The sequence below is a fragment of the Perca flavescens genome, chromosome 1 (assembly GCF_004354835.1).
Source record: "Perca flavescens isolate YP-PL-M2 chromosome 1, PFLA_1.0, whole genome shotgun sequence".
Taxonomy (NCBI): Eukaryota; Metazoa; Chordata; class Actinopteri; order Perciformes; family Percidae; genus Perca; species Perca flavescens.
Window position 1 is genome coordinate 10,103,640 of NC_041331.1, and position 15,117 is coordinate 10,118,756.

At 39.7% G+C, this 15,117-nt stretch overlaps 4 protein-coding genes across 4 annotated transcripts in view; 1 reads left to right on the forward strand and 3 right to left on the reverse strand.

Annotated features, from left to right (window-relative positions):
* Positions 1 to 268: 268 nt before the first annotated feature.
* LOC114555277 (uncharacterized) lies at positions 269 to 4,974 on the reverse strand. The gene is made up of 5 exons (XM_028577570.1): positions 4,820 to 4,974; positions 4,278 to 4,625; positions 3,551 to 3,659; positions 3,013 to 3,351; positions 269 to 559 (listed from the first exon to the last, which is right to left on the reverse strand). The coding sequence occupies exons 1-5, from the start codon at positions 4,972 to 4,974 to the stop codon at positions 269 to 271; spliced, it is 1,242 nt and encodes a 413-aa protein (XP_028433371.1).
* A 1,528-nt stretch (positions 4,975 to 6,502) lies between these two features.
* On the forward strand, positions 6,503 to 12,018 carry LOC114572532 (uncharacterized). The gene is made up of 7 exons (XM_028604241.1): positions 6,503 to 7,337; positions 7,842 to 7,931; positions 9,256 to 9,500; positions 9,787 to 9,977; positions 10,076 to 10,169; positions 10,250 to 10,438; positions 11,208 to 12,018. Exons 2-7 carry the CDS (start codon positions 7,842 to 7,844, stop codon positions 11,218 to 11,220), a joined length of 822 nt encoding a protein of 273 aa, XP_028460042.1. The 5' UTR covers positions 6,503 to 7,337; the 3' UTR covers positions 11,221 to 12,018.
* The window catches only part of tollip (toll interacting protein), a 53,926-nt gene continuing 47,996 nt past the window's right edge, over positions 9,188 to 15,117 (reverse strand). The window contains exon 7 of the transcript XR_003694772.1: positions 9,188 to 9,224. The gene's annotated coding sequence lies outside the window, so the exon portion shown is untranslated. The remainder of the gene's footprint in view (positions 9,225 to 15,117) is intronic.
* LOC114572617 (uncharacterized) lies at positions 11,719 to 15,081 on the reverse strand. Its single transcript, XM_028604357.1, has 6 exons — positions 14,720 to 15,081; positions 13,622 to 13,750; positions 13,225 to 13,418; positions 12,344 to 12,491; positions 12,118 to 12,263; positions 11,719 to 12,025 (listed from the first exon to the last, which is right to left on the reverse strand). The coding sequence occupies exons 1-5, from the start codon at positions 14,942 to 14,944 to the stop codon at positions 12,156 to 12,158; spliced, it is 804 nt and encodes a 267-aa protein (XP_028460158.1). The 5' UTR covers positions 14,945 to 15,081; the 3' UTR covers positions 11,719 to 12,025; positions 12,118 to 12,155.

The following is a 15,117-nucleotide window of genomic DNA, read 5'->3' on the forward strand; positions in this document are numbered from 1 at the left end:
TCCAGTTGTCCACAACGCTTATGGCCTACTTTGGACTTTGAGGCTGGTAGTCTCCGAACATGGGCAGCCACATTTGTAAATGCTGCAGTAAAAATGCAGCCATGTAAGTGCAACCTCTTACAAAAGGATCCAAAGTCTGAAAGTAATTTCTACACATTTGAGAACATTGAACATAGGCAGCTACATTTGTAAATGTGGTTGTAGAAACACCATCAAATTTAACCACAAATGGAAAATAAAGTCAAGCAAGTCTGTGCAACAGCTCTGCCTACTCTGTGCTGTACAACTGGGTGCTTGGGGTCATCTTTTTTCCATCAAGCTCCATCAGGACCTTTTGCACAAATTCAAAGGTGAACTGCAGCCTTTTCTGATATTTTATGTTTACTGTGTATATGAGCCCAAAGACCATGGCAAAAGCTGTTGCAAACGAGGGCAACTCGTTCAAGACCTCTGTTCCTTCGATGACAATTTTAATGTTTTTGGGTGGATGGAGAGGATCCTCTTTCCCAGTGATAAAGATCGCCATGGTTGTCTGCTCCAGTTCTTCAACCTCATTTTCCTGCATAAAAAAGAAAAAGAAAAGAAATGCGTTAGTTTCAGAAATCTCCAGATGTCATGTTAGATCATAATGTGCCAAGCTCTTATACACTCCAAACTTTCAAAACTTGAATAGGCGCAAATCAAACAAATGTTTGCTACAAGGGGTGTGACAAGATTAAAAGTGACAAAAGTGATTTTTCGTCAGGTTAAAAGCTGTCTCATGAGATTCATGCAATTCACATTTTTGCACACACTGTCACGCGACACATCAAATTTGATCTCACGCAGTAAAATAACAAATATATAACTGATAACGTGCACTCGCAGAGTGAATGAACTCTGCCCAGCTGATGCAACACCAGTGTACGATATTGGAAAAAACTGACATTGACAATATTTTCTGTTCTGCGATATATATTGCGATATGAAAAAATACAGGAACAGGAGTTTTAATTGCTCTATTTGAAAATAATTTAGCATCCTAAAATTATTGGGGTGATTTTGTAGGGGAAAATGCATATAAAAAAATAAAAATATAGCAGAGGATTTATTTTTAGTCTGAAGATTTTATTTAGTGCAAACCAGCCATTCTTGAGCCTGATTGTCTCATGAGCAACAAACTGTGTATCTAAGAACTCCTAAATCTGAGTTAAAGTAAAGTAAATTGGTTGTGAAAGTAATATAGTAACGTAAAGAGTAATGTACCTAGTAATAAGTAATGTAATATTACTTTTTGAAGGAGTAATACGTAAATAGTAATTTATTACAATTTTTGAGTAACCATCACGATGACGTTATTCTCGTTATATTCAGACTGACTGGATATGTCAGAGAACACAGATATGTGGGAGAAATTCTGAATGCGCAGAAAGTTTTTGAACATGAGCAGAAAACCTGCTGAAATGGAGGAGCTATTAAAGTCCAGGAGTTTATAACTGAATTAAAATGTATTAATTTATCATTGAGGTGAAAAGGTGCCGCAATCACATTTAAAGAGAAGTAACCTCTTTAAAGACACAAAGAGGAGGCAAGACTAAATCATGCCTGCATGTGTGCTGACCCGGCAGGAGTTGATTGACAAAAGTTTATCTACAGGAGAAACACATCTGAAAGCAACACAGAATGCCTTACTGCATTATATTCTGTTTAGGGCTGCAGCTATCGATTATTTTTGTAATCGATTAATCTAGCACTTTATCGATCGATTAATCGGATACATTTTTTTTTTGCGTTTTTAAAAACCAAAACAAATAAATGATGTGGCTGTAAAATGATAAAGCATTTGGCTTTTATTTCTCAAAAACAGAGGTATTTATTTTTATTACATTTGGCTCCAAAACTAAGCCCATTTATTGCAATTTACCCATTTAGCGTTTATAAGTGCCAGTGCCAACAATTAAATAACAATACAGTTAAAGTCAACTTACTGTAAAACATTTATAACATGTAAAACTATGAATACAAACTTAAATAGTAAAGGCCATTTGGCCTTAGTTTTGTCTTCTTAATACAACATTACAAAAAAAGGATTGCACCTTCTGCAAATTACCCACCTGAGAAATTTTTTTTTTATATAAAATATCAAGCCAAACAGGTACACAATGTATACAATTTATAAAAAAATAAATGTAAATTAAACAATTATTCAAGAATCAGACTTTTTCAGCTGTAATCTCAAAACAAACATCAAAATGTACCTAGATGAGCTAGAGAATGAATGTGTGTGTGTGTGTGTGTGTGTGTGTGTGTGTGAGTGAGAGAGAGAGAGAGAGAGAGAGAGAATCTCCAATACATTACACTACATGCTGTGGTATATTAAAACCTTTTGCATATCTGCAAACAAGTCTCTCCTGATTGAAATGGTGCCATTGGTAGTAAATAGGCAACGCAACAGGCATGCTGTCAGAAAAGAATGGAAAGTGGACAATAACATGAAATTATTATAAAGTTTATAGGAAATCTTACACTGTATAAAGGATGTATAATATAGAAATGGATATCAAGTGGCTGAACTCAAAACTTTGATTGGAAGAATAGCATACAGTATTTTATGATCAAACTAAATGTAACTAATTGTTAATGTGCTCCAGAAATGCAACAATTAATTGATGCAAAACAACATATATACAGTAATATTAGCAAACACACTATTAAGACTTTCTAGAGTACCATATATAACTGGATGATTTTTTATGCTAAGGTCAACTATATACAAAGAAACATGTGGTCAGTGCTGCTGTGTGTATATGTGTGTGTGTGTGTGTGTGTGTGTGTGTGTGTCATCTTATTTGTACAGACATTTTGCCCGTCTGTCCTTCTAAGTGGCAAACCTCTCAATGACCCTTTTTATTAAAGTCAGGAATGTCCCTGACAAGTTTCTTCTCCATGGAGAGCATAGCCAGAGCATTCAGGCGATCCTGTGTCATGCTGTTTCTCAGGAAGGTCTTGATCCTCTTCAGTGTAGAGAAGCACCTTTCTGACTCGGCTGTTGTCATGGGTGTGGTGATGAGCATCTTGAGGAGGCTGACAGTCTGTGAAAGTGCTCTGAAGGTTGTTCTCCATGAAGAACTGGTACAGGGGCACTGCACCACTACAAGCCTTGCACTCACTGTTCTCATAGATGAGGGACAGTTCGGTTTTGAGCTTGGCCTTGTTCAACATGGGGTATGCCTCCACAGTTGTTTCAAGCGCTGTATCAGGGAGCTTCACACTGTGTTGTGGGAACAACTCTCCGTGCAACAGTGTTGTGCTGATAAGGTGCTGGGTGAAGGAGAACCTCTCCTTGGCATGAATCAGGATGGTATCACATACCTGTAAAAGATACATCATCAGCTTTAATTTGCAATAAAGCTATTTGGCTGCAAGTGATCCTGACTGAACACATGCCTATGTCCAAGTCAAGTATACGATTACTAAGGTGCTGATTTTCAGGGTTTTTGGTTTTGGCTACATACTACCAGGCTTGAAAAAAAGTTCTAGGGGAAACACTGACAGTTACATCACAACTTACCTCTGTAACCAACCTCTGTTGTTCTCCTGGTCCCAGCATCCTCCGTCGCTTTATGGGCTGTTGCTGCTCGTCAGATGCGCTATCCCCACACAAAGAGGGAATGGAGGCCCTGGGTCCAAAAAATAAAGTTTAATTTGATAACTTGCCATCAGACTTCTTAAGTCACTGTACCCCCCCCCCTCAACACACACACATAACCAGTGACTCATATATATAGATATATATACACACATATACACACACACACACACACACACACACACACACACAAACAAACTATGTCTAGTAACTGCTTTTAACCTGTGATGTACATAATTAACTTATGTTATTAAGTTTTTAAGCCTTTTTCTATTACATTTGTGAGAGGGATGCAACATAATTTTGTTCTGCTGTGCACTTGTCCTATGTAAGTAATAGTCTGAATGACAATAAAGTTCATCTTCAATCTTCAATAACAACTAGGCCTCTTCTAGAAATTGACCTGGTGGACACCTGAATAAGCCTGTTATAACAAACTGTGAAATACTTTCCTGCATTATTATCCAAGTCTGATTGTGTCTTCTCTTTCCTTTTAAAATACTAAAACAAATATAATCGTGATGTGCTCTATGATAATCACTCACTTTGATGACAAGACACATTTAGGCTTTTACACTGTTGGAAGTGAGCTATTCATCTTTCTAACAACAACAGCTTTGTCAGCTTAAATTTAAATATAGTTATTTACCTGATTGTTAGCATGCTGTCTGTGAAACTCTGGACAAGTGCTTTAATGAAGACTGGGTCGATGTTCCTCTTCTGCAGCTGGCTGAAAATCATGTCCACATTTTCCATGATCTTGTAAAACAGTGCCAGGAAAAAACAGAAAGCCTCGTCTTCGAGCATCCTCACAAAGCCCCCAGCCTCTCTGACAGTCGGGTGATCAAAGTTCCTAGAGTCTCTGATGGTCTGGAAACACGTTAGGAGGTCATCCTTGTGCTTGTACACAGTGTTTACAGCGCAACTGTGGAAGTTCCACCATATTGTAGAGGCTCTGGGGAGTCTATGCGCAACCACTTGGTCAAGCAAGGTGGTTCTCCAGAGAAGAAAGCATAAAAACGGTAGCTGTCTTCAGGTGCTCCTCCAGCAAGGGAGGCAACAAAATCCACCAAGCCCCAGATGCCAGAAATGCCAGGGTTGTCTGAGGAGTCAGTCTTCTCATGCCCACGCAAGGCCAACTCAAAAGCCCCACAAAACTTCACACAATCGATAATTTTGCATAAAATGTGCCTGTTTTTATCCACCTCCTCATTATGTTTCCTCACCGCAATCCTGTGGCCGTCATCCACCCTTCCTAATATGGCTAGCTTTACAGAGTTATCCATGTGTGCCCTGGTGTTCTCATGTTTCTTTACCTTCTCTGACAGTTGCTTCATATACCTCATTCCGGTAACTGTCCATGCTGGATCTGTCCCCGTCGTTTTAAAAAGCAAGCACGGAAAGCAAAATAAAGCATTAGCATGAGTACACCCAGCTAGCCAAGCCTTCCTGGTGTACCAGCTATGGGAGAAGCTGCGCATATACTGCTTCCCTTTCTCGCTAGCCTGCTGTCTGATTGAGAGGTCAGGTTGATCTGGGCCCAGTTCTTTCACCCGAACTTTCTCCAACAAAGTTCTCCTTTCAAACGAATCTGGGAGGAGAGATTTCACCAGTTAGGGTTGGGTCTTGGAGTATCGTTTGCGCTCGCCATTGTCGTCTAGTAAAAATGGCGCCCCTAGAGCCCGGTCCTTATATTATCAGGGGCGACTTGGGGCGATAAAATAATCGCCCTTCTTGGATTCGATTTAAGAACGCTGATTGGCTAAATTTTATGTCATACATTCGCATTTGGCTTAACTGCTACATAGACCCGCCTTCTGGGGCGCTTTCTCTATTGCCCCAGAGCTGATGAGGCGTCTAGACAGGCAGAGGAAAGGTTGCGAATATGATTTTCTATCATATTTTACACATATTACTGGGTGCATTCCATATTTCAAACATACAAATATTGACATACTGATGTTTTTATCATTATTATTTTTAATTTTTTTAAATTATTTATTTATTTTTTAATGTTTTTGTGGCTTAAGGGGGGCAGCGCCCTAGCGCCCTCTATTGGACAGCCGCCACTGATATCTTTGCAAAAAGTTGAAAAATGTTGCGTTTACTCATGTCAATGCGTTTACTTCACACAAGAGCAGCCATTTTCCCCTGTTGCCATGAGAACGTTATGAAGTGACGTAATTACGCGACATGAACTTCATCGAAAAGCAGGGTGTTGTGGGGGCCAAGATGGCGGCGATGTAGGTGGTTGTCAAGGGGGTAAGCTTCGCTTCAGAACTCGAGCCATCATGGCGCCATTTTGTTGCAAACTGGCCATCACCTCCTGTTAGCATTCCGCTGACCGGCATTTTTATTTTACGTCACTTGACTGCGAATAACTTTACATCAGAAATGTTTGAAGACTCTATTTGTCCGTTGTATAGTTCCAAAGAAACACGACAATGTATAAAAGGCTCCATTACCTTGTACCTCACGTTATGGCTCCGTAGCAGACGTTTTTGTAAAAATAAGCTAACGATTGTGTCATAACCAAGTGACTTACTGTCGCATAGTAGAGGAATTACCGTACAGTACAGGAGAAGCTCGCAGGCAGTTTCGACTTACATGAGCTGTTTAGGTTTAATTACTAATGTTAACTAGCATGTTAGTTAGCAATAATTAGCCTGTGCCCATGTTATCTCCTTACATACACCTACACTCTCCGTATCTGTAAGATTGGGAATGATTGAGATTTCTCTTGGCACAGCTACCAGAAGACTTACAACTTTCAGACACGTTGCTCACGTCACATTCTCTCAGTTGGAGGCTGCGCAGTAAAGCTGGCCATCACCGGAAAAGTGCTTCTAATAGCCTTCACTGGTCTCCGTCCAGAGCAACGGGGTCTATTGGTCCATTATATACTGTCTATGGTGGTTGTGTGTCTTTTCGCTCTGTCAGGTAACGCGTAGGGTTTGAGTTTAACTAACCGATGAAACTTTAAATAATACTAGAAGGCAACGCAGATAAGTGACACCTTATACATATAGTGCTAAGTCGAACCTGAATGGCCAAAAGGAAAAGCAAAAAGACTTTGAGACTGGAAAAAGCTGACGACGCTAACATTACTCCAAACATGCTACACGTTGATGAAGCTAGCAACTAACCTATTGAGATGCGGGATGTGGATGAAAATAGTGGACAAGAAAAGGATGGTGACTGGTTTGAGGCAAGTCCAGATGCACAAGTTGATTTCGAGGCCCTTGCAACTCCATTGCCAGATACTCCTTTAAAACAATCCGTGTACCTTCCGTTCATTCGTTTTTCGTAGTGAAACCTAAGAGAAAAAAACGAGAAACCACTTGTTTTTTCGTTTTCCGTTTTTAAAACAAAAATGGAAAAAACGGATAACGGGTTTCTCGTTTTTTTTATTATCCGATTCTCCATCTAAATGAAAAATATAAATTTTGGATAACCTGACAAAAATTCAAATACAAATAAGAAATAGCCAATTCCCTGAAATGTCTGTGATTGGTGATGATGATGATGATGTAGCTCGCTACAGTTATTTTCTCCCCAGAAACAATCAAATCTCGTTGTTGATTGGGTCCTTAAATTATGTCGTCAACATTTCGGATAACGGTCATTTGAGCTGTCAAGTCTGATGTAAGATACCTGAAGAAGAGGGCAGCATCAATTTCCCACTCTAGCTACTCCTCTATTTGATAAGGTAAGTGCCCTATTAGAAGCAAAATGGAAATTAAACTGATAAATTACAGTAGCTAGTTGAGTTTACGTGATTCTAATTTGACCGATTCATTTAGCTACGTTGAAAGTAGAAAATACATTAAGTGATAGAAGTAGCTAGCTAGACTAGCTAGCTTTCAGTTGACACCGAACTGTAGCGATGATGGCTTGTAGTGTAGTTAAGTAAAAGTTGATGTGAAGACTGTTTATTTTCATAAACTTGCTATATTACAGCAGCTGGATTGTCCTCAGGCGCGCTCTAACGCCAAACCATCAGTCACAGGTTAAGCTACTAATTTCTATACTTAAATTATGGTGCGCTTGTATTTGAGATGGATGCGGTTACTGGGGCACACTCATCACAGGAGCGCTCAATTAGTCATAAGAGTAAATTTGCAGCCAAAAGTTTTGTCCTCAACAGCTAAAATGTTTGTAATCTACAGCTTTGTGGGCTACTTTATTTTATAAAATGTATGTCTTTATGCAGATGTCGGCGTTTGTCCTTTTCAACGGCAGCAAGAGGGTCACTCTAAGACCAGAAGACATGATGACTTTGAAATTAAGCGTCATTTTTCAGGTATATATTTAAAAATGGCATTAATGTGCGTCAGGTAAGTGAATATACAATTGCTTATTTTTTGCTTTTTTATACCTTACCTTACCTTATTCAGCAGTGAAACACAATTTACATTGTTATAGTGACTGACCTTCCGTTTTTTGAACCTCTTACTGTATTGAATGAGTGTTAGTCATTAAGGCGAGACACGGCAGGCAAAAACATTTGATGAGATTTTGGGCTATTTGTCTTCTATAACATGTCGTCTTTCAGACTTGTGGTGAAAAAAGTCCAAAATACACATTTAGATCTTTATTTTACTACACTTCGTCTGTTCGGTAGATTTCTCCTAAATTCAGCAAAAGTTGGCGTTCTAAATCATCGCGCTGCTCCGCGATCGCTGTCTGCACCCTGTCATCACATATACCGTTGGAAACAGATATTTTGGAAAGCTCTCTCTCTCTCTCTCTCTCTCTCTCTCTCTCTCTCTCTCTCTCTCCCTCTCCTCTACAACGCTGTCGGATCCAAATATGGTAATTTCCTTTTTATCAGCAACCAATCGTGAAAGTAAAAGGGGGCTTTAACTCTAAAAGCGCAATCTCATTGGCTGATGCCAATTTCTGACAATGTGATTCGTTCAGAATCGTCACGTGACGTGCTCTGACATTTCCGCTGTAGCTCAAAATATCGAAAGAATTGCGTCGAAAACGGTCGAAAATCACCTCACAGAACACAAAAGCAGTTTTCATTAGCAAGAAGACACAGGGGATTACACACTAAGACAGCAGATGATGAAATGCCTTAACATAGTACGTCGATGTGTAACCTGTCCTTCGGAAAACAGGAGTGTTCAGACAGCGAAGGCAGTCTCTCTCTCTCTCTCTCTCTCTCTCTCTCTCTTCTCTCTCTCTTTTACATAAATTCATAGCCTACATGTCATATATTAAGTATATAAGTGTCACTGATCTCGATACAAGACACTATATTACAAAAAAATTACATTACACAACAGTTACAGTTTTTGTGTAATAAACAAAATTAAATTTTACCCTATTCACCTGTAGTGTCTCACCTTAAGGTAAATTATGAATTATGTCTAAAACACACTTTTAGATTTGTGAAAGCTTTATTGTATTTGTGAAAATGCAATAAAGGGAGATTTTACTGTCGTTTGCATATGTAGACCACATTAGACCCAATGTAAATTAATAAAAGTGTAAATTTCCCCTTAACTGCCGAATCAGAAGCTGCAAATCGGATGCCAACTTCAGCATTGTGTGTGTGTGTGTGTGTGTGTGTGTGTGTGTGTGTGTGACGGATCTTTATCTCTCCCTCAAACATACAGGTCAAAAACGAGAGTATATATCTCACAGATGATGCCAATGTAGCAATATTTCCAGAAGAAAATGGGACCTTCTTTTGCTTGGACCTCCAAGATCGGGGGCACTATGAAGTGCATGGAGACCGCACTCAACAGGACTCAACTCCTGCCGTAGACCCTCCTGCCCCATCTGCCCGCTTTTCTTTCCAGCGCCCACATGCTGCCAGTGCTGCCTCCTCGAGTCGGCCAGTGACCAAGGCGTTCCAAAGGTGATCAAAGAAAACTTATTATTTTTCACTAACCTATTTAAATGTATCAAACCCACAGTTAAACCAAAAACTATTAGACCCTCCCATGAAAAGTATTTTTTTGTTTGTTAAAGTAAAACTCACACACTGTGAAAGATTTTAAAATAAATCAAGCCAACCAGAACAATTCCAATAGGTCAACTGTAGTAAGATGTTTCTAAACAGTTAAAATAGAGAGGTAGCCTACAGAAAATAGCCATACAGTATGATATTTTTGTTGTTGTTAAAAGCTATCATCTATGTTCAGGAATGTCTTCATTGGTGAAATTCTGGAGGGGAAGTTGGAGACCAGTAAAATGGTGACGGCCCGCTTTGGCGAATTTGAGGCATGTGTGCCATCCATTCTGGCCAAGGTCAGGGAGGCCCTTGGAGAGCAAGAACCCATGATTCTGACGGACAGCCAAGGAAACGAGATCCTTGATACAGAGGGCACCAGGGGTGAATATGAATCCATTCAAATAATTTACCTACACCTACAATTGTTTTTGAAGATGTTAATTCCTATCACGTTATGGTATTTGTCATTGTCGTTGCAGGATCATCATTCTGGAAACAAAACTCCAGGAAGGTGTTTGCCGTGCTGGAGAATCAGTTGGGTCATCTACAGGCCAACAAGAGGAAGAGGCTGAGGTAACTGGACCATACTGATCATTTTATGTGTGTAGCGAAAGGCCCCAAAGAAGGCAACAAAAACTAAAACTGTGTTTCAGTCGGCGCGACGATACTGCCTCTGTGGTTGCCGAGATAGAGGAGGTGGTTGAGGCAGCCCAGGAATTGAAGGAGGTGACGAAGGTCATCCAAGGAATTGAGTGGGGCGTCTGCGCGGTCAACTATCCTGGTGCTGGCCGAACCAGAGGTGACAACCATAAGGGCGGCATTTGGTTGTCTCATCTGCAATGGTTGGTGAAGTTTTTGTGCCTTTCTCACTCATTAAATTGATTGCAGTGTCAGGGAATGAGATATATGATTCAAATGTTGGACTCCCAACAATCAGTATACAGTTCCACTTGGAAGATTGTGAACACCTTGGAATTATTTGGTTTTCTGGAAAAATGAGTCCCTAAATGTGATCTTATTTTCTTCTAACTCACCAGTATGACCAAACACAATGTGCTGAAGCCAAGGTTATAATAATATTCCCTGGCACACATCACTTAACACATTTAGCACTTACTGCAGCGTCTTGTGTAGACTGTTTACATATTTGTGCCCATATGTACATTTTATGTACCGGTGTTATTGTTGAATACATATTTCTAAAATTGTATGATGTTTTTATTGAGTAATTATTACACAATACTTTTTCTGACCTTTTTGAATCTTGCCCCTGACAAATAACCCACATTACAAAAAAGACTAAAACTAATAAAAACTAAACTCAAACTAAGCATTTATGAATGTTATGGGAGGTTACTCAACAAAGAGATTAAAGACAAGAAACTCTTTTTGCGTGATTAGTTTGAGCATGTTGCATTTGTCAATACTTGTGACTTTGAGGAAGATCAGATTATATTTCATGACCAATTTATGCAGAAAACCAAATAAATCGGGGGTTCACAACTTCTGAGTGCTACTGTACCACCCTACAAATAGCACACAACATTTTGAGTGTATGCTAAAAGTAACCTAGCCAAAAGAATTAAACTAATTATTCAATGTATTTCACAGGTCTTGCTGTTAGACCAGTGTTCGCCACATGCTGCAGGAGCATTATAGGGTGCCAAAGGTGTGTTCATGTGTGGACAAGAGAACAACCTTCATGTCCAAAGTGTCGGGCAGATGATGTGGAGAGCTGCAGCCATGAGGTAGCAGGGCTGACAGAGGCATTGGCCCTATTTGAAAAACTGTTTCAATAAATTCATTCCTGTTCTTGTCAAATTAGCTTTTTTTTTTGTCTAATTTGCATTAAATGTAATGTTTTCACAAAAGCATTCTGCTTCTCTTTGATTTGGTGAAAAATTAAGTTTAAGATAACAATTGCAATATGGAGAGTATGATTATAAAATGTTAGGAATATGTAGTATAAAAGAAGATATGTCATAGTATTGCATTAAAACCAGCAGGGATGCTGACATTAAGCACACACGGGACAAATAACAAGTGCTATGTACTTAATTGTGGCGAGACATAAGGAAATTGAAACCGATCCGCTTAGGTTAAACAAAACATGCATTTATTAATTTCATGCAAACCTATTTGTTGCATTGATGAGGCACAACAGTGCGTCTTGAAAAAGACTGGGGTCATTGTTGACCGCCCTGTCAAAGAGGACTGTTATGTCTGGATAATCTTGCAAGAACACCTGCTCTGCCTGCTGTCGGTCTTCTTCTGAGGAGAAGGGGTCCGTCCCAAAGGCTGACACCCAAGTCAAGAGGCTCCTAACTCGTCCTCATACATTCTTGCAGCCTCTGCAGCACTGGGTAGGAGCTCCATTGAAATCCTTTGTGGACAACCACCAGCTGCAAGCATGTTTGGTATTCCTCTGCCTAAAAGAATTTTCAGTTTCATGTGGGTAAATAATCTTCAGTTTTACACACAATCAAGTGCTCCAAATCAATAATGATTGCAAGTGTCATACCTGGTATTCTGTGAGCATTCCAGGACTGCACTGCTCTCTCAAGTCCAATTTGGCTCACTTGACACGTGAGGTTGGAGACACAGTATTTTTAATGGGTAGTTCACCCTGGTGTTCACTTCGGACCAAATTCTTTCCACACGGAGATTCTGTTTAAACACAAGTGAAGCTGTGAGCCTGTGAGAGTATTATGATGTCTTTTTTCCCCCTTTTCTTAAAAGAAAAATACCTTTGATGATGTTGTTTGTTTGTATGGTAGCCTATTGGTGTTGAATCGGTGCTGGGACAGTTTCTCTTGAACGTAAAGAGACAAGAAGAATTCCCTTACGTGGTCCACTCTGATTTGGTCCCACATACCATTGCTGGCAACAGCTGCTCTGTAATATAAGAACATTCACATTGAAATAACCGATGGAGCCTTTCCATGCACATATTAATCCACACATTCAAATTTTAACACATATACAAAAATTTTGTTCAACTTAAACGTGTTTATTGTCATGTGAAATTAGCGCAATTTAAAGTAGCTTCCTATGTAGTGAACTACTGTGGTATCTGGCAATATAAGGTTAAAGTCTGTATAAAGCTCAAATATGCTGAGAAATCATGAGCACTGTGTTAGGGATGTAAGTTCAATGATTTTCCTTTCAGCAGAGTGATGTGTTGAAGATGATTAATGATTTTATGAGTAGTGTTGGAGCCCCCAAAAAGAGACTCTGACCTCAAAAGAGACTCAGACCTTTACTTGCCAACTCACAACTGTTTACTTTATCTAACATGTTACCTAAACGTACCCCTTATAAACCATGTTCTTGCTGCAGCAAGTCAGAGTGCATATTGGCTTTGTCTCTCCGGGTTCTGTGGGACTCGTCATTAATGCTGATTTCTTGGATGTGAATAAACTTTTATAATCAAGAAACAGTGTCGGCGGATTCCTCTCCACACAGCAACGCAGCATCGCTACCAAATACACCACACTACTTTTGCTGTGTTTGTGTAAGTTGCCTTGCTACATTTGACTGGGTGGTAGCTTTTGTTAAATGAAGCTTTATTTATGGCAGAGTAATAGCTCCCTACAATTTCCAGTAGCTTGCCTACCACTGCATTTACCTGTACACTTCATCGTAAATGACCAGGTTGTTCTTCACTGGCATTGTAACATTGGCTACAACTTTGCTGCTGAAGCCATCGACAGCCAAGACATGAGTTACACCAAACATCCCCAACTTCTCATTCTGGTCCATGTGAAGCTTATGGCCCATGTATTCAGCATGATAAGGAATAGGGTTTAGATTGCGTGCTCCCTAAAACAAAGAACATGCACATTTTACTAAAATAGGCCTAATCATGAAAATACTTTGCAAGCACATGGCATGTCTGGTTCTGTGCAATTACCATATAGTTAGTATTGATCAAATATAGCATAGGATATCATATGAATTACAGTTGATAATGACCTTTTGTTAAAACTGTTTTGTCAATGACTTTTTGTCTATATTAATCTTACCTGACGACGCAAGATATTGTATGGCTGATGCACCTCCCTAAGTATTCTCCCAACACGTCCTTCGCCTGCGTTGATGCCCAGAGTTGACAGGTATCCGGTCATACATTTTCGGCCATAAGACGGGCCTGTCTGTGAGGGGTGGGGTAGGAGAGTTAGGGTATATTAAGGCTTCACAATGATTGTGTGCATGTGTGTGACAGGGACAAGGAGGGTAGTTCCATCTTATTTTTATGTAATTTATAGTATACACAGTAATTCATTATTTGGGGAAAACATGTTTTATTTTTTTAACAACTATTAAGTTACAGGATTTACTTTAAAGCTAAATCACTTAATGGGATGAGGCCAAAGAGACATCTTACATGTTTCAGCAATAAACTCAGATTTCTCAGATCACAGCAGAAAACATCTGACGCACAACAGCCTAGAGCTGGGAGTCTTCATGTCTCCCTTTGCATTGAGTGAACCAGCTGTGTCAACTAACATCAGAGTTTGAGTAAAAGACAAAGCCAACGTGTTTACAACTAAATACCAGAAGCATTGGAGTTTGTCGAGATCAGCTGGGAGGGATCCAAGCGGATTGTAGATGACTAGCTGCTAAGGTAAACAAATCTGGTAGCTTGCTGTCACGTTACGGTTTGGGAAGTGTCTGACCATTTTGGGATCCTACCCATTGACATTTATGGATCCTACGCTATCGGTTGCCAGGGGCAACAGTGTCAGAGCCACACAGTGCACACGGCTCATCACGGCGTTTAAACGGAGAAATTACAAGAAAATTAAGAAGAAATGATTATTATTCTAAGTGTGTGACAACATTATGGGATGGATCCCTACAGAGACAGACCTTTAGTTAAATAGTAAGATCCTTTTAGTTTAACATGAAACAGCCCCGAAATCACCATCACCAAACTCCACCAGACTCCATGTAAATAATCAGGACTTTTATCATCGTAAAACACACTTCATTCAAAATTGACAGAAATATACTGGCTCTATACACGCTATCCTTGCTAGCCCACTGTCACTGGTAATGTTGGTTTAGCTGCTAACAGTTGTGATAACTAGCTACACAAAATAGTTAAAATACAAACGTACCTGGTTAATGGCAGACAACACCTCGCATCCCAAGCTCTCGTCTGAGACGAAGTTTCTCCTTCGCAGATTGTGATCTGAACAAAACCTTCTCACCGTCATTAATGAGCACCTTGGAGCACCAACTCGCTGTAGTGCAGTGACAATTTCAGAGTGGGTTTTCCCACTTTCAAAAAGTTCAATGATGAACTCTGTATGCCTGAAGAGCCATTTTACCGGTCCTTCCATTCAGTTTGTTGTCAGCACAGCGCGAGCTCTTGGTGGGCTTCCTCACCTAGGCAACCAAGTTACTGAGCGATAAGACGCAGGCAGACAAAACAAAACATTTTTTGTCAGGTCCCGTTATCCAAAATTTATATTTTTCATTTAGGTGGAGAATCGGAAAATAAAAAAAACGAGAA

Bases quoted from the DNA above. Each gene is read 5' to 3' on its own strand.
- LOC114555277 (XM_028577570.1), bottom strand. From the start codon at position 4,974: ATGAGGTATATGAAGCAACTGTCAGAGAAGGTAAAGAAACATGAGAAC. The intron at 4,626-4,819 runs GCACATTTTATG...TCTTCTCTGGAG, and splicing joins GAGGAGGTGGATAAAAACAG to AACCACCTTGCTTGACCAAG. The intron at 560-3,012 runs GTGCTTCTCTAC...TTTTTTATGCAG, and splicing joins ACAACAGCCGAGTCAGAAAG to GAAAATGAGGTTGAAGAACT.
- LOC114572532 (XM_028604241.1), top strand. From the start codon at position 7,842: ATGTCGGCGTTTGTCCTTTTCAACGGCAGCAAGAGGGTCACTCTAAGA. The intron at 7,932-9,255 runs GTATATATTTAA...TCAAACATACAG, and splicing joins AATTAAGCGTCATTTTTCAG to GTCAAAAACGAGAGTATATA. The intron at 10,170-10,249 runs GTAACTGGACCA...ACTGTGTTTCAG, and splicing joins AACAAGAGGAAGAGGCTGAG to TCGGCGCGACGATACTGCCT.
- LOC114572617 (XM_028604357.1), bottom strand. From the start codon at position 14,944: ATGGAAGGACCGGTAAAATGGCTCTTCAGGCATACAGAGTTCATCATT. The intron at 13,419-13,621 runs GTAAGATTAATA...TCTTTGTTTTAG, and splicing joins ACAATATCTTGCGTCGTCAG to GGAGCACGCAATCTAAACCC. The intron at 12,492-13,224 runs GTAAATGCAGTG...CTTATATTACAG, and splicing joins ATTTACGATGAAGTGTACAG to AGCAGCTGTTGCCAGCAATG.